At 34.5% G+C, this 25,338-nt stretch overlaps 1 protein-coding gene across 3 annotated transcripts; it reads left to right on the forward strand.

Moving 5' to 3' along the window:
• Positions 1–7,682: 7,682 nt before the first annotated feature.
• On the forward strand, positions 7,683–23,200 carry LOC124362824 (methionyl-tRNA formyltransferase, mitochondrial-like). Of its 3 annotated transcripts, none has more exons than XM_046817660.1 (6): positions 7,683–7,803; positions 16,021–16,251; positions 16,909–17,031; positions 20,951–21,129; positions 21,973–22,102; positions 22,670–23,196. In XM_046817660.1, exons 2-6 carry the CDS (start codon positions 16,070–16,072, stop codon positions 22,992–22,994), a joined length of 939 nt encoding a protein of 312 aa, XP_046673616.1. In that variant the 5' UTR covers positions 7,683–7,803; positions 16,021–16,069; the 3' UTR covers positions 22,995–23,196. The 3 variants fall into 3 exon arrangements, with proteins under 3 accessions (XP_046673616.1, XP_046673614.1, XP_046673615.1); XM_046817658.1 differs by lacking the exon at positions 7,683–7,803 and adding an exon at positions 7,862–8,366 and having other exon boundaries at positions 16,054–16,251; positions 22,670–23,200; XM_046817659.1 differs by lacking the exon at positions 7,683–7,803 and adding an exon at positions 8,228–8,366.
• The last annotated feature ends 2,138 nt before the right edge of the window (positions 23,201–25,338 follow it).

Genomic DNA, 25,338 nt, shown 5'->3' on the forward strand with positions numbered 1-25,338 from the left:
TTGACAGAAGCTTTTAAACGTCTTTAGACATTATGGGAAGATGACTACTGTACTTTGTCCATTAAGATGTAATTTCATAAGCGGCATTGCCAGGTTTTTGTATTACATATTCGCCACTTTCCGTTGAGAAGGGTAGTATTCCAATCTCAAAACTGAATTTAAAATCATTATCATTAAAATGTAACCTTTTATAGAAAGTTCCCTGACAAACTGCCTGCTATCGTCATAACCTGGGGCTTTATTTGGACACACTGCTTTATGTATAACATTCCGGCCTATCGGGTTTTGTTGGTTTCAGTCGTGTTGGTATGTAACTGTATAATACTTTTGACAAATCTAACGAATTGTGTTGTGTTTTTATCTTCTGGCGATGGTATCTTTATACCGAAACTCGTTAACAGACTTTTTAAATATTGGATTGTATGACATGGTACGTTTTAAAGTACAGTTGTTGTTCTTATTACATATTCACCGAAATTGATCGGAATGGACATTCCGAAAATAAAACATACATTAAAAACAATATTGCACCAAAAACAGTGGAAATATTTTCATTCGCAAAATTAATACTATATTTTTATATTTAAAGCCAGATTTTCATTCACTCTAAAAAATTATGCAAATTCTACAATGAACTATGAAAAGAAAAATTAAATTATGAACCTTGCTCCATTAAATAATATTACAGATACTTTATATTTAGCCATGTCTAATTAAAGCCATTATTAGGCCTTATTTACAATGTTGCAGTTGCACACTTGTAGAAAATGAGTATTTATCATTATGGATTTATCATTGTGGCAAAATGGCAGGTGTGATCATAACTACACTCCTAATTTATTACACTGTGAGTTATATTGAAATAAAAATAATTCATTTACAGTTACATTGTAAAATAATCGAATTTGTTCATACTCAGTATGTTACTTAAATACTATGTTACTATAATGTATATAAATAGATATTTGTGTGTGTGTGTGTGTGTGTGTGTGTGTGTGTGTGTGTGTGTGTGTGTGTGTGTGTGTGTGTGTGTGTGTGTGTGCGCGCGCGCGCGCGTTAGTTTAATTTTTTACGAGGTTGAGTGGTAGAGAGGACTTTATAGTCCTAATTTCGCCTCTAATAAAGACATTTTTAATTTCATTTCATTTAATTTCATTTTTACTTTAAGAATCCTTTATATATTTGTTGAATAAATATTAAGTTTACAGACTATTACTTTAATTAAATAAAATTAATGGTGGCAATAGTCAAATGGCCAAACAGTGTTTTGTTTTCAGAAAAAAAAATTGATCTAAGTTTCTTAGCAGGAAGATTTGTCGTCCAACTACGGAAACAATTGTCGTTTAAATCCAGAAAGAATGGCTCTTTCGCTATTTTTAAATTTAAAAGTACAGCTCTAAATGCACTAACCATTCGAGTATGTTTGGCTCTTACAAATTTGCCCGCATTGCTGGTGACAAACGTTAGACATCTCTCGAGAAAGTATCTATTAGGCAACTCAAAATTCCAAATGGTCTGATCACAAATATGCCTCCTGCAATCAGTGCAACTCCTTCTGTACTACCGTAGCCTGCATTTCAAAATACATAATTTTAAACGAATGTATACACGAGATATTTAATTTGTTTTATAAGAGATAAAATAAAATATTTAAAAAAAGCTTTTTCAGTACCCAAATACGGCAAGCATTATTTAATAAAACAAAACAAGCAGAGGATTAAGGCATTGAAAATTGTAATTTAAAAGTGTAAACATTTTAAGAGGCTTTCTTCCCGTGTTTGGACATTTATTAACTTCCCTTTTATAAACACGTAAACAAGGAAAAATAAATTACTGCTGAAAATAAAAAAGCTTTCACTTTCTCTAAAGAATCTATTTTAAACCTTGGGTATTTTAAAATTTATAGGTAGGTAGTAAGTACATTAATATTAACCTTATTTAGTTAAGACTTAATTTCCAGAATATATACATTGCATCCATTTGAGGATTTTGTGGCCGAAATTTTGGTTCGATAAAGCTAGTTCTAACCATTACAGAATAAAAGGCGCTACTCTGATAAACCCTTTGTTCTGAGCTATAACCCTTTTAAATTTCATAGTAATTACTTAATTTTTATTAATTAAATTGAAAATGTAGTGTGTTTTTCATTATTGTAAGTGTTTACTAAATATAAGTGTGTTTACTAGTTTTCTGTAATATATTTAAAATAGCTGTTTCCTTCGTTTGTCACTAAATAGCCCACATCCACAACCTTTGGCCGTCCCACAATTTCAAGGGGAACAAATGTTAGAATTGGATGCAATTAGGTCTTATGTAGACTATGAATGCAATCTTCTCATATATACATATCATCAAAGTTTATGATGCATATGAGCCACAAATACCATTACTACATTTATAGAAAAGTGATACAGTGTTACAGATTTTAACTTGAACATAACAAATCAAGTTAAAAATTTGGTGTTACACAGTTACAGTATTCACATATTGTCATAAAACCTAGAAGGTTTAGTTAAAATCTTAATATACTCCTTTTTGTCAACCAGAAATACAGTGCAGTGCAAACCCAGTCATCAATTCAGTGGCTGTTATGTTCTTCCTTTTTCTAACAAATGTTTACAATAATACACTTAGAATTTTTACACAACTTGTTATTTATTTTTAAACACATTATAAATAATAAGAATCAACTAGACAAATTTTAAAAGAGGTTATTCAATTATAAAGGAAGAGTGGGAAGTTTTTATTATGTTTAATAACGTATGTTACTTAAATTATTTAGCAAGTTGACGTTCTGAGATTTCTGACTAGCATCTCGGTTTGTTACATAACCTTCTATGTCGTATTTTGGATTGGGACTCATGGTTTCATTTGTCTCATTGTGGGAAGTTAAATGACTATTTTGGTTGGTGATTGGGTTAGGCTGAGTTTAGGTTATCAGGATTGCCTGAAACGGGACCGAAATGTCTGACCACGGGACTAACAATGAGGTTAATACTTTTTGGGTGAGCAATTGAATATAAAATTAAGACAAAACTATTCTGGCTGCGTTTATATAACCTACCATTTTTTTATCCTGCACCAAATGTGAAAGGAGTGTATTTTCTAAAGCTTGTATTTTACCATCAGACCAAGGAGCGTCTTGGTTCTCTATAAAAAACTCGTTAATTGATTTCAAATTGTGACAAGGTTTAACACGTTTGTCACAATACTTTTGGATATTATTTTTGTATTTACAATTTAAGGATTGTGGTTTGTTACGTTTGCTACAAGGAACTTGTTGAACGTGGCAGTAGAGATAAACGAACGTGGTTCTTAGAAAATGAGAACTGGGCAGGAGAAGGTAAATTATATTTAGGTGTGTTCCTATAATTGATTGAGAATCTTTAGGTGATGTTGTAACATGAATGAATTCAGAAGATGACACACAAGTTTGAAACTATAGCTTTAGCACTAATATAATTTAGAGACATTATATACATTCAATGTACTTTGCATAATAGTCCATTAAAACTAAGTATCGAGAGGATTTAAATTCAAAAAGGTCTGCCAAAACTTAAGACCATGGCTAAAAGAGGGAATGTCATGATTCATGTCTGGTTCCTTAGAATTAATAGGAAAGTAAAAAGCACATGTAACACAACTATTTACAAATTTCTTAATATCTAAACTTATACTAGACACATTTTGCTCTTAACTCATGTATTTGCATCTTCATGAAGTTTATCTAATATTTCTTTTTGCAAACTGCGAGGAACTATTATGCTGTCATTACATCTTGTCAATTACATGCAATATTCGCTGAGTGTTTCATTTAAGCAACACCCCGTAATACTACAAATGGGATTGATTGATTTTGATTTATAATTACACGGTTTAAATCAATTTGCCATCGAAATTTCCCTGTAAAAGAAAAGATAACTATATTTGATTAGTAGACTAAGGACTGACTAATCCTAATTCATTGAACATAAAGTAGGATATTAAGTTAGTTTGAGCTCCACTGTCTAGTTTAAAAAGATCATTTTTATCATTGATTTCTACATTTTCTTAGCAATAACAATTAGTTTGTGATTGAGTTACACTCTCAATTGTGAAATTACCAATAGACAAATTATGTTCAACTATGTTATTACTATATTTACACTGGGATTATTAAGGTCAACCTCATTTACTTTATTGCTAATATTCTTTTTACTTGACTTTTCTTTATAATGGTCAAGACATTTCATATATGTTTCACATATGAGGTAGATGGTTTAAACGCTGACAAGAGAAACACTCAATACCGTGAGCTAATTCACTAAATGACTTATACCACTTTTTGTAATATTTTTTATGAATTGCTTAGTGTTTGGTTTACGCTTGGGAAGTCTATTTGATTGTTGAGCTTGAGCGTTGGGCGACACTTTTGATTTGTTGAATTTGCTTGTGCTTTCTTGTTCTATCTGGGTACATTCCAACTTCTTTATTTGCATAGATGACAGTCTGCCGTTTTTCAAATAGAAAAGTCTTTGTCCAAGGTAAGGTCTTTCACGCAATAGTCTTTATTCGTTGTGTTGGAGACTTAACCCACATATCAGAACATCGCGCACTAAATGTTTCCATAATTTGTCAAATTCACAACTTAGGCGTTTTTCTACAAGGTCTGTATGAAAAATTTAAACAATTCATCTGGATTTTGCTTTAAAGTAAAGAACTTATGCCTTTCAACAGTAACGTTTTTAGGAGAAACATAATTTGCTTACCACTTATGGTAGTTTACTGAATTACTAGTATCTAAGTTAAAATAGTTTAGAATTTCAAAACAGTTGGCACCTAGACCGTGCAATAGAATTGTAATTTTTCTTTCGTGTTCTTCCTTATCTGGGTTGGATTTGGTTAGAAATACATTGTAAAGTTGAGACCACGACGTTAAGTTCTGAGCTAGGTTTCACTCCAGACATTTTTTTTTATCTAAACGCCTTACGGCTGACTTGGAATTATACCATGAAGTCAATTTTCACTTAAAAAAGTGTTTTGCACTGGTTTCATCTGCGATTGCCTTCGATCATTATTCCACGATTATGCTATATGTTTCTTTTTATGGTTGTCAGAAATCGATTTATTTCCTTATATAATCTTGCATCAAAAGTAGATCAAATTCTGTTGAGTTTTTCTGAGATATCGTAATAAGGTATTCTTCTAATTTGTTACAAACATGAGTTCCTTGCATAGTCAAATTGTGGACATTTCATTAGTAGATGATCCGCAGTCTCATTCACTCCTGCAGTGCAATTTAAGCATAGAGGAGTGAAATAAAGTTTCATTAGATAAAGAGTTTTGTTCACTGTGACATGTCCTATTCTTAATCTGATTATATTTACTATTTCCCTTCTGCTAAGTCGGTACCATAGTAGTAAAGGACTGATAGGTTGTACACTCCTATACCACCTGGCCTTTGTTGTATACAGCAACAAGTTGTTTTTTCTTCAAGTATCTTCCTCTTTTGGAACGATTTGAGGTCAGTTAATGGAAGGGCGATGTCTTGAACAGATATTCCATTCACCACTGCCTCTTTTGCGAGCTTGTCAACTATTTCATTATATTTCAAACCCACGTGGCTAGGTATCCACTGAAAGGTTGTTCTATTCTTGGAGTCTACACAGTTTTTTATTATTTCAAGAGACATGTTATCTTCTATTAAGCCATCACATATTCTTTGTAGTGATTTGATGGCAGAAAGGGAATCAGTGCAGATTAATATGTCACAGTTGGGGAGGTTATTAACAAGCTGAGAACACATGTATAGAGCAAAAAGCTCAGCTGTATAAATCTATGCATTTGGTGAAAGTTTATATTTCTTTTCCACATTCATTTGTGGTATCAAAATTGCTGCTCCTGTAACTTCGCCTGTTTTAGAACCGTCTGAAATATTTTGATACCGTCTCTATAGGTTAAGTTGATCGTTTGGTTAACTATCTGTTGGAAAACTTCCAGAGAATTATTTTTCTTAGTTAAAATGTTATCATCTATTGTATCATTAATCTGTATAGAAATGTTTGCTAGCTGAGGAGGAATTTCCCAATCAGTAGATCTAATTTTTTTCTTATTCATTTCAGGAAAGTCTGGGATGAAGTTAACCATGGAACTATGGCCTCAATATAGAGTGGAGTCTTTTTATATTTCCAGTAAGGGTTGATGTTGATCAGTAGTTGTAGGTATAGGCATCTGTATCGATTTTGGTTATCAATATCTGTGATAGTTTTATACACAAGTCTTTCCGTAAAACTTTTCTTCGCAGGTTTAAAGGTTCTAAAGCTGATTCAGATTGTAAGGCGATTATAGGAGATGATTTGAGGGCTCCTAAAGCTATCCTTAGTGCTTGGTTTTGAATTTTTTCTATTTCAAACAATCTATGTTCTGAACAGTTCCCAAACAGAAACGAGCAGTAATCAAGTTTAGATCTAATTAAGGTTTTATAAACTGTAAGTGCGAAATGAGGATTAACACCGTTTCTTCCACAGGTAATCATCTTTATGATATTCAGATCTTTACTGCATTAGTTTATTAAGTTGTTTATGTGTTCATCAAATTTTAATTGATTATCGATCGTTATACCGAGCATTTTAACTCTTGGCTCAATTGGGAGTTGTTGACCTTCAACTTTAAGATTTACAACACTGTTTATCCTCTTCTTTCTAGATACAACCATAGCTTTGCATTTACTCACACTTAAACTAAAGCTCATATTATTGAAAAGGTTATCAATATTTGTGGGTGCAGTCTGCATTTTAACCAGTACTTGATCAATTTTCTTATTACTTGAGTACAAAGCCACATCATCAGCATATTGTAGGGATATGACTCCTTCAGGCAAACAGTTGTTTATTTCTGCCAAATATAATTAGAATAGCAATGGGCTCAAGGTGCTTCCCTGAGGTAGATCTCTACAGGTCACTCTAAATATGATGCCTTGGTTTGAAACCAAATAAAGTGATCTACCCACAAGCCAATTTTGACAATGATTGATAAACTTTTTGGGAACACCATAAATGTACATTTTTTATGAGTCCTATTTTAGAGTCAATGCTTACATTCGAATTTGGGCTTGTTGGGGCCTTTGGACTATGGAAAATATTATGGCCATAGTATATCGTTTTAAAATTCATCCTTAAAGTACACAAAACCTAAATATGTGAAACTTTCTTCATAATTTTACTTAAATAATTGAAGCCATCTTTCATATGCATTAGAAATGTGCATCAAGTAAAATGAAACGAATAATATTGTTTTTAAGTGTTAAGTTGACTTGAATGGCATAATTCATTATTTTATCTCGAAGTGTAAGAATCTTTCTCGGTTGTAGTCACTTGCCGGTAGGCGCATGTGTATTTATAATAAATTGTATATTTGAATGGATCCGTTGACTATCAGATGGACATTCAAAATTAGAAGAACCATGAAATGAGCTTCTAAAATATCTGACAAGATTTTTAAACGCACCTCAAATACGCTGTAGTATTATCATGCAATTAATAATTTCAAAACGATAAGGTAAGTTACTATGTTTTACAGCACTCTTCTTCCTTTTTATCTGTATTCTTCTTTTGACTACAGTAAGAACCTATTTTTAATATTTACATGTTCGATCACAAATGGATTATTTCAAAACAAAAACCTATTTTGCTGCTTTTTTCATGTTTTAATTTGGCGTGTCCTTATGGAGAATTGTTGCTATTGGTATTTTTATACTCACTTTCCTTAAATATGTTTTATAATCAATACGGCATGGAATTTTGGTGGAACTTTCAATTAATTGAGGTATATAAAAACTTTTAAATTCTGAGAAGAGCCAACTAAATTGCCTACAGTGGAAACACTGTTAGGCAGACGACAGTGTTGCTTGTTGTGGTCTGTGGAGTCTTCATTAGGTCGATGTTGTGATGTTTTTGTCTTTTGTAGGTTAGAATTTATGGGCAATTGCAACTAGAACTCCACTTTTTTAAACTACACCACGAATAAAATCTCGAAATAGTTTTGAGCACTGTGTTACTAATTTTAACTAGTATCACAATAAAACATCAGGTGTACAAAGTGTAGTTAGATTATAATCATTATTGATTTTTTGTTACTTAACCTAAAAAGCTAAGTTTCTAGGCTAATATTACAATGAATTTAGGTTGCTTTAAAACAATTTATTGTGTTAGTTTATTGAATCCATTTTCTTCATTTGTACAAATTACAAGAGCAGAAGTTTTTGGAAAATGCTATCATCGTTTTAAACGGAACATTTCATCTAATGTCAGTGGCCCCCCTTGGAGAATAATATTTTTTGGTACAGATGAATTTGCTTTGAAGAGTGTCCAACCATTGTGTGCAAAACTGTAAGTTATTTTAAGTTTACGGTTCTGGTATCTGTATGAAAAACTGTATCGCTTCAAAGATTGTTGTTTTGTATAGGTCTACAAATAATATTTATTAGTAACTATCCCATATGAAATCAAAAATAATGTTTAGTAGATGTATTGAGATTTAATGTAATCTCCCAGAATTCTGGAGGAATTTGCAGATGGTCTACTGTTAATAATGAGAATTCATTGTAGAACTTTCGGTACTTTGGGATTATACCGTCCACACCCAGACATGAATCGTTATTTAACATTTTGCTTCTACCGATTACTAGATTAGCGTAGAACAATATTTCGTCAATATTAAACAAGAATTGTCTTATCACAAACCCCTCCCCATCCTCAGACAGAGGTCAAAGTCGAGCGGTCTAGTAGATAACATGATTGCAGAGTCTCACCGCCCGTTCAGCTGGTGCGTCGCTTTGTTGTACTTCCGTGTTTTACCCCTACATTTCTCCAAACACAAAAATTCAACAAAGACAAACATTACCAAACAAAAACTACACTCTTTATTGAAAAAAAAAACACACAAAACTTGGGTACTTTGGGATTATACCGACCACACCAGTATGAAGAACACAAAAATATAAATTTATAGAAACAAACATGATATAACGAAAAAAACAACTCTTTAATTACAAAATTACAAACTTACAAGCATTTCCAGGCATTGTGATCGGTATTGTTGTCGCTGTTATCTTTCTCGAGAATCCCGATTACGACAGGCCACGCGGCATTACATGATTTGCACGGTACATAATTGCCTTTCCATTACAATTCAATTTATATTTATGATCAGATCCTCTAGAATTTGATATTTTACTGATAGGTACTATCTCGGGGGATGTTTTTCTTTCGTTGACATCAGCGCGAGGCATGGGCACTCGCATTTTGGGTGGCGGAGTGTGATCAAGAATAAAAACAAGTTTTGAGTGTTTTTTTTTCAATAAAGAGTTTAGTTTTAGTTTGATCATGTTTGTTTTTATTGAATTTTTTGTGTTTGGAGAAATGTAGAGGTAAAACACGGAAGTACAACAAAGCGACGCACCAGCTGAACGGGCGGCGAGACTCTGCAATCACGTTATCTACTAGACCTCTCGACTTTGACCTCTGTCTGAGGATGGGGAGGGGTTTGCGATAAGACAATTCCTGTTTTATATTGACGAAATATTGTTCTACGCTAATCTAGTAATCAGTAGAAGCAAAATGTCAAATAACGATTCATGTCTGGGTGTGGTCGGTGTAATCCCAAAGTACCAAAACTTGTTTTTATTCTTGATCACACTCCGCCACCCAAAATGCGAGTGACTCCGGCCATCAGCGTGGACTTCGGCAGCACCTGGTGCTGCCCCGCGCTGATGTCAACGCAAGAAAAACATCCCTCGAGATAGTACCTATCAGTAAAATTCTAGAGGGGCTGATCAGAAATATAAATTGAATTGTAATGGAAAGGCAATTATGTACCGTGCAAAAAAAACTTAAATAACCATGTGATGCCGTGCGGCCTGCCGTAATCGGGATTCTCGAGAAAGATAAGATAACAGCGACAACAATATGATCACAATACCTGGAAATGCTTGTTGATTGATGGAATGTTAGTTCTGTTACTCAACTACATCTTTTTATTAAGTTCTAAGTTCATTGAAAAAGTGTAAGCGTTGGGGGCATATTACGGAATCTGACCCCATTAACAATTGATAATCGTTGTAAGTTTGTAATTTTGTTATTAAAGAGTTGTTTTTTCGTTCTATCATGTTTGTTACTATATATTTATATTTTTGTGTTCTTCATACTGGTGTGGTCGGTATAATCCCAAAGTACCGAACTTTCTCATGGTATCTATATAATAGATTAGATGGGTACTGAATAAATTGTTAGGGATTGTTGCTGGCAGTCCTTAGAGGTTATGAAGATATTTTACTTACTGGTAATTATAGTACATGGTTTTAAAAGCCACAGGCTGCTGGTAGATATTTTAAAATTGATATTTCTTTAGTAAATTGGAGATCCTTCAGGTCCTTAAATGTTTTAGATATTTGGTATAATAAATTTTTTTGTCTAGTCCATTTATTACTTCTTGCCATCCAGGCTCTCTCTTCGAACCGTGCGATAAGTATTTCCATGGCAGGATAGTGTACAACTGAAAATTAAACCATTCCATGGAACACTGTTAAGATCGAAAATATGAATGGAGGAGAAGTACGAATGACAGATTTCAGTGTTGGAGAAAATATCCTCTAATTTTGAAAAAGGAGAAAAAAAGTCAAACCTACTAATGAAATGTCTTCTTCACAAATCGAATGTGCTGTATTGCTGCAACAAATGGAGCTCGAGAAAATTCAAATAGAAAATAAAATATGTAAATACAGCTATGGAGACAGATGAGCTTCTTGATTCATAGAGTAATAAAATTTACCAATAAACTTTATTTAGAATATAAAACATCACTTAAAAGAACAAAAATACTATAAATTAATACAATTTTATTTATGAGTGTGAATGTGTTGTGTGTGTCTAATTTACTGGTGTGCTTTTATACCTTATTGAACAAATACAATTAAATATTTAAATTAGTTTACATTTACAAAATGATGTGCTTAAATCAGTCTTTGGAATAATAACTTATATGCTTAATGCCCAACATCTTTCCAACATAAATAGTAATAACATTTTGCCTACAATTTAAATAATTTTTCAAACCATATAGAACCAGTAGATTTTGTTCAATAAATACTACTTACGTATAAATTTTTTGCTATATATTTCTTTTATTTCTTTATTTGCTTGGTTCTTGAAAACAACATACTTATCTGTATTGAGTATTAATACAAAAATACACTAGAAAAAATTACGGCCATGTTTGATAAAACTAAAATGACATATGAAATAATAAAATACCTATTTAATACGATAAATAAGCCGTAAAATTTATAAACTAAAAGCAACTCTATTAAATTACAAGAAAAATTTCATACCAAAACAAAAATGAAGTACCATTGAAAACACAGGTTTCATCATGTCTTGATGCATTTCAATACTTCAATCTTTTGTAACAGCATTTTTAAAGTGGTCTCCCACTGCAACTTCAAAGATTCAAAATTTCTTTATTTACATAATCGTTAAGATTAGTAATGGCGTCAAATACAAAGTTACTAACTATTACAGTGTAGAACATTAATTAACATATTATAAAACATGTAATGTTACATGATCAGTGATTATTACTTGACACAAATGTTAAAACTGTTAAACATTAAAAATAAAGCAGTGTTAAATGAATACAATCTGGCTGCATATGAAACTTCTACAGAGAAAAATGTACATATGAAATAGAATGAAAAAATCTAAAGTTAACATTGATGATACAAAATGAAACAAGTTGGAGTTAAAAATGGACATGTCAAAGTTTGTGTTAAAATGCTCTATCAAAGTGGTAAAATAATTTCAAGTTAGTGCTAGTTGAAATGTTGTTTCCAGTTATAGAACTCTGCTAGGCTGTAGAAGGGTCGGTCCTGAAGCCAACTCTTCAGGCGGCGTGGAAACTTTTGTACTTCTGTCTTCTTAAGGTCTTCTGGTAGAGAGTTCCACATTTTGGCGCCAGTGTAGCTGGGTTTCTTCTCAGTCCTACTAAGATGATGCACAGGAAGGCAGTAGTTGGTTGCGTGCCTGGTGTTATGGTGGTGGATCTGTGCTCCATTTCTTGCCGCGTCTGGCGCCTTGATGTGTATATAAATCACAACTTCTAGAATGTAGATGCTTATGACTGTGAGGATCTTCAGGCTCTTGAAAGTGTCTCTGCATGTTTCTCTTGGTTGAAGGTTCCCTAGAATTCTGATTGCTCTTTTTTGTTTTAGGAAGACACGTTGTAGGTTAGTGTTAGTTGTTCCTCCCCATACAGCTATTCCATAGCATATGTGTGACTCAAAGAGTGCATAGTATGCAGTCTTGGTAGTTGTGGTGTCACTTATACTTCTCACTCTTCTCAGCACATACAGTCCTGTGCTAAGTTTCTTGCAGAGTAAGTTGATGTGTTGTGTGTCCACGATAAGTCTTCGTCAATTGTAACTCCAAGGTATTTGGTGGAGCTAACTTCATCAAGTTCTGGTATTCGTGTGACAACTTCTCTGTTTCTTCCTAGTACTACTTGTTTTGTTTTCTTTTCATTGAGGACAAGGTCATTATTGTGGCAGTATTGGATTGCCATATTTATGGCTGTGAAGGAATCAATTTCTAGTTGTTCTGTGTTTTCTCTGCCAAGTAATAACACTGTATCATCTGCGTACATTAAACAGTTGCAATAGAGCTCAAGGAGTTTAGGAAAGTCGTTTGTAAAGAGTATGTACAGAACAGGGCCTAGAACCGATCCTTGAGGGACTCCTCTTGTGATCTTCTTCGGATGTGATCTTACTAATTCTAGTTTTCCATTGTTATAGTGTTTTATCTCCACCAGTTGTTTTCGGTCTGTTAAATAGCTTTTAAACCACTCTTTTGTTGTTCCCCGAATTCCTAGTGATGACAGCTTTTTAAGGAGATGTTTGTGGTCAAGACAATCAAAAGCTTTACTATAGTCAAGCAGAATAGCAGTAGTTGTATTTCCTTCTTCCTGTTGGTCAATGATGAATTCCACCAGACTAATCAAAGCAGTGGTTGTGGATTTTCCAGGCATAAAACCATGTTGGTATTTTGTCAGAAGTTGATTGTTTGTTAGGTGTTTTAAAAGACGAGATAGAACTATTTTTTCAAAAACTTTTGATATGCTTGGAATTAAGGATATCGGTCTATAATTAGATGGTTGTGCTGTGCATCCTTGTTTGTGTTTTGGATATACTTTTGAAAGTTTCAAAGCTGATGGAAAGGTTCCAGTAGAGAATGATTTGTTAGCAATATGAACTAAAGGCTCTATAAGGTCGTCTTTACACAATTTTAATAGCCTAGAGGAGACTTCATCATAACCTGAGGAAGTTTTTGGTTTAAGTTCATTGATAATTTTGGAAATTTCCTCTGGATCAGTTGGGCTTAGATTAAGTTGGGAATATTTCCCTGTGGGATTGGTTCTGTTAAGTGGTTAGTATTTGGGTTTTTACCTGCTATTGTTTGATCGGCTGCATTAATAAAGTAGGTGTTTAAGTGGTCTACCATTTCCAATGGTTCAGATACTATGTTTCCATTTATGTTGAGATGTGTTAAGGCACTGTTGTCTGATTTTGCTTTTCTTTCTAGATTAATAAAATTCCATATTGATTTTGTTTTGTTTTCAGCCGTTGCAATTGTTGATATTGTGTTTTGTTTCCAATAATATGGCAGTTTGCCTATGTTCCTCCCTACCTGTAGTATTATAGATGTTTTGTGCTTTGAGGAAGTCCTTTTTCAACTGGTATGCTGTGGGGTCAGACAGAGCATAATTCTTTTTCCTTCTTCCTTGTCTTGATTTTATTTTTGGACATGCTTCGTTAAGGGCGGTAAGAAGGGTGCTACTAAATTTAGCGTAGGCTTCATCAGCTTCGTCGGTATTATAGACCTCTGTCCAGTTTTGCTGGTTTAAGAGTTCTTTTAGAGACATCAGATTTTCTTCGCTCATATTTCTTCTTTCTGCTATAGTGTGGTTCATAGGGGAGGGTGAGGTATGAATGGATCAACCCTTCTTGGGTTCTCTTATTGAATTTGGAAATTTAACACAATGATGTGCTCGGTCAATGATACAGTTCATAATATTGTGAAAAAGTCTTAAAAACTACTGAGTGATCGACTCCAGATTTATTAAAATCTTCAGCCACACCAAAATGAAAACTGGTATTAGTACAACGTGTAAGACAATTCCATTTTCTCCTTTAGTGGTAAAGCTTTTCCACGTGTACACTTTCAGACAATAATATAATTTTCACTTTCATCCTTAAACTGTAAAAGTTGTGTGTCAATGATATGACAACGTTCACGGACTTACACTCATAAATGTGCATGAATATCGGCCTGATATGGAGTCTGACTTATGTCAGGCTCCAGAAATATGAAACAGAAGGGTAGTAGGTGTTAAGTAGTCAAAATACTACGGAGTCTGGGAAATGTGAAGGAAGTACCGTGCTATCCTTTGGTAGGACTTCATTTTGGTTCACTTGACATGAAGTAATTGCTTCAAAATCAGTATAATGAAGCAAGTACTACTTTTTATTCACCTCACTCATTGTGATATAAAACAGATCACAAATAGCTGTTTAGTGAAATATTTGTGAATTGCTATATACTAGTAGGCTAGTACTAGCTTAGCACTTCTGGAGGGATAAAATGGTGGGATGGGAAGGAGCTTGTGCTGAATGTAACTCTGGGTAGACACTCCTTTCATTTATTTGTCTTGTGTCTAGTTTTGTTTTTTTATAATTTTTACTTTATTTGTAAACTAAAGTGTATAGTCAATATATATTTTTTAAAGTATATGACAAAAAGTGTACATATTGTTTGTTTTGGAATTGTTAATACAAAATGTAAAGTTTTGTTTGAGTGGCTAAAATGAATAAAAGTATATTTTTACGAATTTTCTACTTTTGACCATAAAAATGTACCACTATTCTGATAAGTTAAATTTTAATTGTTTTCAAACTATACAGCTTATTTTTATGAGTAAATTGGTGTATAACAAATTATATTTTGCTCATTATATAATTGTACAGGATAACAATATTTTAAATATGTTCAAAGGGTCGATTGGGTTCATATCATGTCATTCGGAGGGTTACTCTCTTTCAGTATACAAATCTACAAAACTGAAGGCATCTACATTTGTATTTCCTTCTGCCTTTGAGAAACAAGGATACATACTTTCCTTTATATTCCATTACCTAGATATTAGTTTTATTTGAGGTTGAAAATGTGTGATTACAGTTGGAATAAAGACTTTAATTTAATTAGTTTCGTTAATACAGGTAGTGGCCTAGGTGGTCTGATACATACTTCCTGTAGGTTATATTAAACACTGTTAGTAATTGTACTGTTCAATATTGAATATTAAATAATCATTAACATTAATCTTCTTGTATGAAGAATAAAAATATGTGGATATTTTTGTTAAATTTTGAATCAATATTAAAAATGTGCCAATGTAACATTCGGTTTTGTTTTAATATGAAATATATATCAAAATGTTACATCAGATCTGATTGTAAATGGGACGGTTCAAGAACATATTGAAGCAGTTGTATGATGTAATCCTATTTTAGTTCAGTCTATTAACAAATGGATATCTCTATTGTATTCTATGAGCATTTTTATAATAACCACAAAATGCCTACAGATGCTGGTAAAGAAATATATTTGACTGTTTGATCGAGGAAAACATCAATAAATTGAATTGTTTAAGAAATGTTTGGTTCACTGTTTGATGATGAAAATTGTATTTAATACTCATTTTTTCTTGTCCTAAGGTCACATGCTAATTTCACACACATGAAATAATATATTCACAGATACTTTTTAAAATATCAATTTAATATTTTTACACAACTTATTAAACATTTCAACATTTTATGTACTGTATTTTATTTAAAACATACTTTAATATTCATATGCATTGTAAATATTTATTGTTGTAAGCAAATGTAAGAAAAATTGTTTTTGAGATTGCCATATTGTCTGGTTTCAGGAGGATAACTAGTGTACTGTAATTTGTTTACAGTCGCACTGGGACCCTCATGAGTGACTTGGCGATTGTGTCGAAACCAGGCTCTGTGGTCCGAGCATTTGCAGAAGATGAGAAACTGCCTGTTATTGAGTGGCCATTCAACCATAGTGTGATCGAGAATAAGTTTGACCTTGGCATTGTAGTATCATTTGGTCATTTAATCCCTAAGGAGATCATCAGTGCAATTCCTTTGTGAGTACTTAATTCATTGGTATATATAGTGCAACATTTACAGAGGGGTTAAGAGACAAAAATTAAAACAAGTTTGACCATAGAATTGTGGTAACATTAATTTTGTCATTTGATCCCTAAAGGAAATTTGGTTTTGTATTCTTCAATTTGATAGTTCACCAGATGGGGATTGCATTTAAAAGTTAATGTTTCCTTCTCTTATCTGTCATTTTAAAAACATGTCAGAATGGAAAAACTCCTGTTAACAAACTAAGTTGACAATTTGTAACTATGGACAATACACCATTTAATATTATTTTATCATATTAAATATTAATATGCAAAACAAAATATTAATTGGGATGTTGAAAAATTATACTACATTATTTTAACTAATATATTTTCCATTCTATCATTTTTCTGAAAATACTTATATACAATGTCATTAATATTAGTGGGAGTTTCAATAGTAAATAATAGGCTTGGAATGGCTGAAAAATGTTTCCTTGTTCAGTACATATAAAGGGCAATAAAAGTTTCTAGAAGTAGTTGCTGTATTTTGTCTGCTGTCATAATATTTACATGGTATTAAATTAAAACATCCACACATACATCTTTCAATGTTGTGTTCTTGAAGTAAAGACTAGGCTTGTTAACATAATGTTATTTTTATTCCAGAGGTATTCTGAATGTTCATGGGAGCTTACTACCGAGGTGGAGGGGAGCCGCACCCATACTCTACGCAGTAATGAATGCTGACCCTGAAACTGGTGTCACTATCATGAAGATAGAACCTCACAAGTAAATGATACACATGTATTACATTGTAGTTAAGGAAATAAAAGAAAAAATATTTGTATAAACCACGGTTCATAATATGACATACAAAGTTATTTCTGACTTTCGTCTACAAAATTTGATTATGACAAATAAAAGTTAGAGTTTGCCAAATTGCACCTGAGACAAATTTTGGGGAGTTACTCCAATTCAGCCTTATAAAATAATAAAGTACTGGCAGTTTGTTGCATATTCTGAGTCTATGGTTTATAAATATACAAATTTACTTCACATCAATAAATACAAAATAAACCAAAATCAAAATGGATTGGTATACAGACACATTTTATTTATAAATGCTTAAGATCATACCAGAATCCACTGATAGTCAGGTTGGGTGTACAATAGGCTGGAATATAACGCGTTTGACACTAACAGTATTGTGAGACAGTACAGGTGTCCAGTACCACCTAACGAGACAACAACACAGCTCACTGACAGGTTAGTGGTGTGTGGAACCAGACTACTCATGCATTGTGTTGTCAACAGGTTTGACACTTGCAGTATTGTGAGACAATAGCTCCTAACGAGACAACACCTCAGGTCACTGACAGGTTAGTGGTGTGTGGAACCAGACTACTCATGCATTGTGTTGTCAACAGGTTTGACACTGGCAGTATTGTGAGACAATAGCTCCTAACGAGACAACACCTCAGGTCACTGACAGGTTAGTGGTGTGTGGAACCAGACTACTCATGCATTGTGTTGTCAACAGGTTTGACACTGGAAGTATTGTGAGACAATAGCTCCTAACGAGACAACACCTCAGGTCACTGACAGGTTAGTGGTGTGTGGAACCAGACTACTCATGCATTGTGTTGTCAACAGGTTTGACACTTGCAGTATTGTGAGACAATAGCTCCTAACGAGACAACACCTCAGGTCACTGGCAGGTTAGTGGTGTGTGGAACCAGACTACTCATGCATTGTGTTGTACAACAGGTTTGACACTGGCAGTATTGTCAGACAGTACAGGTGTCCAGTACTACCTAACGAGACAACACCACAGCTCACTGACAGGTTAGTGGTGTGTGGAACCAGACTACTCATGCATTGTGTTGTACAACAGGTTTGACACTGGCAGTATTGTCAGACAGTACAGGTGTCCAGTACTACCTAACGAGACAACACCTCAGCTCACTAACAGGTTAGTGGTGTGTGGAACCAGACTACTTATATGCATTGTGTTGTACAACAGGTTTGACACTGGCAGTATTGTCAGACAGTACAGGTGTCCAGTACTACCTAACGAGACAACACCTCAGCTCACTAACAGGTTAGTGGTGTGTGGAACCAGACTACTTATGCATTGTGTTGTACAACAGGTTTGACACTGGCAGTATTGTCAGACAGTACAGGTGTTCAGTACTACCTAACGAGACAACACCACAGCTCACTGACAGGTTAGTGGTGTGTGGAACCAAGCTACTCATGCATTGTGTTGTACAACAGGTTTGACACTGGCAGTAGTGTCAGACAGTACAGGTGTCCAGTACTACCTAACGAGACAACACCTCAGCTCACTAACAGGTTTAGTGGTGTGTGGAACCAGACTACTTATGCATTGTGTTGTACAACAGGTTTGACACTGGCAGTATTGTCAGACAGTACAGGTGTCCAGTACCACCTAACGAGACAACACCACAGCTCACTGACAGGTTAGTGGTGTGTGGAACCAGACTACTAATGCATTGTGTTGTCAACAGGTTTGACACTGGCAGTATTGTGAGACAATAGCTCCTAACAAGACAACACCTCAGGTCACTGACAAGTTAGTGGTGTGTGGAACCAGACTACTCATGCATTGTGTTGTACAACAGGTTTGACACTGGCAGTATTGTCAGACAGTACAGGTGTCCAGTACTACCTAACGAGACAACACCACAGCTCACTGACAGGTTAGTGGTGTGTGGAACCAGACTACTCATGCATTGTGTTGTCAACAGGTTTGACACTGGCAGTATTGTGAGACAATAGCTCCTAACAAGACATTACCTCAGGTCACTGACAGGTTAGTGGTGTGTGGAACCAGACTACTCATGCATTGTGTTGTCAACAGGTTTGACACTGGCAGTATTGTGAGACAATAGCTCCTAACGAGACAACACCTCAGGTCACTGACAGGTTAGTGGTGTGTGGAACCAGACTACTCATGCATTGTGTTGTACAACAGGTTTGACACTGGCAGTATTGTCAGACAGTACAGGTGTCCAGTACTACCTAACGAGACAACACCACAGCTCACTGACAGGTTAGTGGTGTGTGGAACCAGACTACTCATGCATTGTGTTGTACAACAGGTTTGACACTGGCAGTATTGTCAGACAGTACAGGTGTCCAGTACTACCTAACGAGACAACACCTCAGCTCACTAACAGGTTAGTGGTGTGTGTGGAACCAGACTACTTATGCATTGTGTTGTACAACAGGTTTGACACTGGCAGTATTGTCAGACAGTACAGGTGTCCAGTACTACCTAACGAGACAACACCTCAGCTCACTAACAGGTTAGTGGTGTGTGGAACCAGACTACTTATGCATTGTGTTGTACAACAGGTTTGACACTGGCAGTATTGTCAGACAGTACAGGTGTTCAGTACTACCTAACGAGACAACACCACAGCTCACTGACAGGTTAGTGGTGTGTGGAACCAGGCTACTCATGCATTGTGTTGTACAACAGGTTTGACACTGGCAGTAGTGTCAGACAGTACAGGTGTCCAGTACTACCTAACGAGACAACACCTCAGCTCACTAACAGGTTAGTGGTGTGTGGAACCAGACTACTTATGCATTGTGTTGTACAACAGGTTTGACACTGGCAGTATTGTCAGACAGTACAGGTGTCCAGTACCTCCTAACGAGACAACACCACAGCTCACTGACAGGTTAGTGGTGTGTGGAACCAGACTACTAATGCATTGTGTTGTCAACAGGTTTGACACTGGCAGTATTGTGAGACAATAGCTCCTAACAAGACAACACCTCAGGTCACTGACAAGTTAGTGGTGTGTGGAACCAGACTACTCATGCATTGTGTTGTACAACAGGTTTGACACTGGCAGTATTGTCAGACAGTACAGGTGTCCAGTACTACCTAACGAGACAACACCACAGCTCACTGACAGGTTAGTGGTGTGTGGAACCAGACTACTCATGCATTGTGTTGTACAACAGGTTTGACACTGGCAGTATTGTCAGACAGTACAGGTGTCCAGTACTACCTAACGAGACAACACCTCAGCTCACTAACAGGTTAGTGGTGTGTGGAACCAGACTACTTATGCATTGTGTTGTCAACAGGTTTGACACTGGCAGTATTGTGAGACAATAGCTCCTAACAAGACATTACCTCAGGTCACTGACAGGTTAGTGGTGTGTGGAACCAGACTACTCATGCATTGTGTTGTCAACAGGTTTGACACTGGCAGTATTGTGAGACAATAGCTCCTAATAAGACAACACCTCAGGTCACTGACAGGTTAGTGGTGTGTGGAACCAGACTACTCATGCATTGTGTTGTACAACAGGTTTGACACTGGCAGTATTGTCAGACAGTACAGGTGTCCAGTACTACCTAACGAGACAACACCACAGCTCACTGACAGGTTAGTGGTGTGTGGAACCAGACTACTCATGCATTGTGTTGTCAACAGGTTTGACACTGGCAGTATTGTGAGACAATAGCTCCTAACAAGACAACACCTCAGGTCACTGACAGGTTAGTGGTGTGTGGAACCAGACTACTCATGCATTGTGTTGTCAACAGGTTTGACACTGGCAGTATTGTGAGACAATAGCTCCTAATAAGACAACACCTCAGGTCACTGACAGGTTAGTGGTGTGTGGAACCAGACTACTTATGCATTGTGTTGTACAACAGGTTTGACACTGGCAGTATTGTGAGACAGTACAGGTGTCCAGTAGCTCCTAACGAGACAACGCCTCAGGTCACTGACAGGTTGGCAGTGCAAGGAGCAAGACTACTCATGGAGTGCGTGAGAGACTTGCCACGGTGCCTGGAGATGGCAGCACCACAACCTGAATATGGGATCACTTATGGTGTGTAATCATAGTGGAAATACATTTTACAGGTGCTTTACATTTTACAGTGAGTACAGTGAATGCCTTTAAAGAGCGTGGAAGTATCAAATCTGTATTGAACTATATAAAAAGAAACTACAAAGTTGGAACAATGAATTAAAATTCATATGAGATTTGTTTATTTACTTCAACTGTTTATTTAAACTTTTCAGTCTTCCAAGTGTCACTGTTTTGGACAGTAAGATTTGCCCAACTTGTTTTAGAAATGTCATATGAAACTTTTCAGTGTTCATTATTAAAAAAAAAACATCCAATACCTCTCAAGAGTTATAATCTGTGGATTTTTCATTCTTTTTGATCTACAAATGAATCATAACTATGTTAATGTACTAATATGCTACGTTATGATCCTAATATGTGTTTTTGCATTAATAAATCTATTCTAATACTAATAGTTTTCAGTTTTTCAGATAATAATCTCTTTCTAGAGAATGTCTGAAAATATTATTGTGAATTTCATATCTGTAATACATATACTATTTTTTGTTTCTATTTTTATCACAGTTACTGCAATTCTAACTTAATTTCATGCCGTTCCTATTATGGCAATTAATGATGGTATTGTATTGTAGCATTGAAATAAAAAAATAAAAAAACTAATCTAGCAAATAAAGCCAATTATCACAGTTACTGTGAAACACATCATGTAAGGCTATAGGACAGCCGGAGAGTAGTAGTAACATGCATGTACCGCAGCCATGTGTTAATAAGTGTATGTCACTTTTGACCCTATCAGCTTAAAAATTAAGATTTGTAACGAAGGGTCTAGTTTACATTTAACTTCAGTATGTTCTTTTTCAGCACCAAGAGTGACAATGAAACTCTCTTACGTCAACTGGACAACAATGGGGGCTAAGCAGGTGTACGACCTTCACAGAGCAATGTCACATCTATATTCTCTCACAACCAGTTGGCATGGAATCCAGACTAGGTTTGACAATCTTTAATCAACTGTCAATCAACTCATAAATAAAATGTTTGGTTGATTCAATTTCTTTTGTAGAAAAATATATGAGTTTATTAGCTATCATATAAGTAGGAGAAAAAACTTCTTTTATAAAATAAACAAAATAAATGTTGTTTTATTTCAATCTTAGAGATGTAATAAATTACAATGAGACGTTTGATTTCAACCTTAGATGTTATAAATAACAGTAGTATAACTTATGCCACAATATTAAAACTGTATATTATTTATGGTTTTATAAAAAAAGTTGTCTTATTGTAGAAAAATCAAAACTTATTTGTTTAGAATTATCCAAACCATTTTATACTAAAGTTGTGTTTTAAATTTTGTTTGTTGTACAAAATAAACAAAATAAAATATAGAATAGAGCTTACAATATGCAATGGCAGTTTGATTTTGTTTTCCACAGCTTTATAACTCAATATGTAATTAAAGTTAACTTTGATGCTCTTATTACATTCAACTACTACACACATTATTTTATTTCATTTATTCATTTTACTAATGTTTGGTAAATATTTGCCCACTTAGGCTTTTAGATATAAAACTGGATCCCACAACTTCTGCTTCTAGTCCAAAGACAGTATCGGAATCTTCAAAACAGTCGGCTCTTGACTTCTTGAACTCCCCGACAGAGCCCAGTACGACACCACGATACTTCATAGACACATCCATCTCAAGGCCAGGAACAATATTCTACAACAAGCTGAACAGAACTATGAAGATTCAGTGTGGGGACGGTTTGTGTGTTTCTTGTGGTGGTGTGCGAATGGGTGGCAAGAACTTTATAAGCCCTCATGACTTTTATAATGGATATTTAACAAAAGTAAAGAAGACAGAATGGTATTTTACATAGTCTTCTGATTATTGTAATACAATGTATATAGTCTTAGAAATCAATGGAGGTGATATTCTATGATCAGTAATGTTTAATTAAAGACTTGCTTAAATCTAAATTGCATGTAAGAAATACTTGCTGTACTAAAAAGTGAACAACTAAGTTTTGAGTAAGAAATGATACTGTATTAGTATATAAAACAGAACTAGTTATTTTATATTTTACGGATAAATAATAAAATATACACAAATAATTGTAATCCAATACTTTTCCTGTAACCAAATATATTTACCTTGTATGTTAATTTATTTCAATAACCATTACTGAATGTATAATGCATCAAACACATTGCCCATATAGGTAAGTGTGAATGTTGATATCTCTGATAAAGACCACTGTTTCTTAGACTTCTTGTAAGGGGCATTTTGCCAGGAAGTATGAAATGAAGCCCTGGCAGTAGTATTCCTACAAAAGATGAGAACAAATAACTAGGTCTTCAGAATGTGAACTCGATGGGAACTCAGAATGTTTATTTTCAGCACAAATAGTGACAATGAAACTCTCTTATGTCAACTGGACAAAAATGTCTCTGGTATAATTATGGTTCAATTTCAATATGTTTATTATAACCATATGTTTTATTTATTATATGTTTTTCTAAACATTTAAGAGCATAGAATGAATTCTTTTGGGTTTTCCTGTTTTTAACTAATTAATTAAGCACATTTTAGTGGTGGTGAGTGAAAATGTCTGATTTAATTTCGACATTAAATACATTTTTGCAAAGATTACCATTAATACCACAGCAAATGAAAACAGGTCAGTACCACCAATGCTACAGGCTCAACACAACTTCTCTCTCTTTTTTGATGATAACAACTGAAACATCTGAAAAGTATATTCAGATTTGAAAATTATTAAAAAGTGATAGGTATGACTGAGCGATGATGAACATGGGTACAGCTGTTAATCAACTGTCTTTTACCAAAACATTTCGACCTTTTTTTCAAACTCTACTGCCTTAGAATGCCTAGACACACAACTTATGACATTTTAATCAATCTGCTAAAAAAATCAGTTTTGTCCCAAGAGAAACATTCTACTGAGCAACATTAAGTTTTATTCAGAACACAGACTAGTGGTGACACAAGATTTTCTTGCTGCCTTTAAGCTATTGGATAAAACCTCAGAATTTAAATCCTCATGTGGAGATTCCAAATTCTCTGTATCTTTAGTGAATTTACTTTTACAGTTCAGTTTATTTTGGACACAGAAATCGGTCAGAAGTTGTTGCTAAATGGGAATTTAATGTTAGAAAAATGTGTAGAGATCGCATTGTCCATTGAAGATGTAAAACAAGGAAGTTTATAAAAATCAAATCGTCTTCCTGTACAGAAAGGGAAAGAACCAAATCGCAAGCTATCTAATTTTTAGAAGAGTAAACGCAATAATAAAATATTGTAATTAGCAAAAATTAGGTTAATGTGTCTTCACTGTGGATGTATTTCATACTCTTGTTATAAATTTAGAGCAAAGAATACATTTGTATACCAATTTTGTAACAAAAAAGGACATATACAGAAAGTCTTCATTGAAGGCAGTTCAAGTCAAAGTTCAGTTACTTGAAATGCATGTCAATGAAGTTGGTATACAGGTCACCTGTAAGAGTTGCAAAAGTCAAAATTATCTATCAAGAGTGTTTTTGGGACGAGGATTGATATATAGTCAACATAAAAACTACTTGACAGAAATTGGATCTCCAAACTTTAATTAACTTCACAGAACTAAATCAAACAAATGTTATAAGAAAGCCAGATTTCTCAACCATTGTGAAGGATTTCCTCTAATTTTCAAGACAAGATAGGATGTGTAAACGGTAATGTTTCTCTTCAACTGTATCAATATGCTAAACCAGTGTTCCTTATGCCAATTTGTCTAGTTTAGTGTCAACCCCCACCCCCTCTTAGTGAATGGCACAAGTTGACACTGAACTAGACAAATTGGAGGCAGAAAGCATCACAGAATAAGATTGAATATTCTCAGTGGGGAACCCATAGTTGCCATACCAAAGCCTAATCTTCAGGTCAGAATTTATGCTGACCTTAGGGTTAATCTGAATCCACAGTTGCAAGATTGAAGATACAAGATGTATTCCACAAAATACCTGGTGGGAAATACTTCTGCACTTTGAACATACACAAACCATACTTATATCTTAAGAATAAGAAAGAAAGTGCCTTTGTTCAAGCTTTGTAAAGCAACTAATGAGTTTCATAAGTTCATAGACCAATTTATTAAAGATAATTCCATGAACCACTGCTTATTTTTGTACAGGGGATACATTTTCAGAGCGTAAAACAAA

This window comes from Homalodisca vitripennis, chromosome 5 (genome assembly GCF_021130785.1).
Source record: "Homalodisca vitripennis isolate AUS2020 chromosome 5, UT_GWSS_2.1, whole genome shotgun sequence".
In the NCBI taxonomy this organism is placed as follows: Eukaryota; Metazoa; Arthropoda; class Insecta; order Hemiptera; family Cicadellidae; genus Homalodisca; species Homalodisca vitripennis.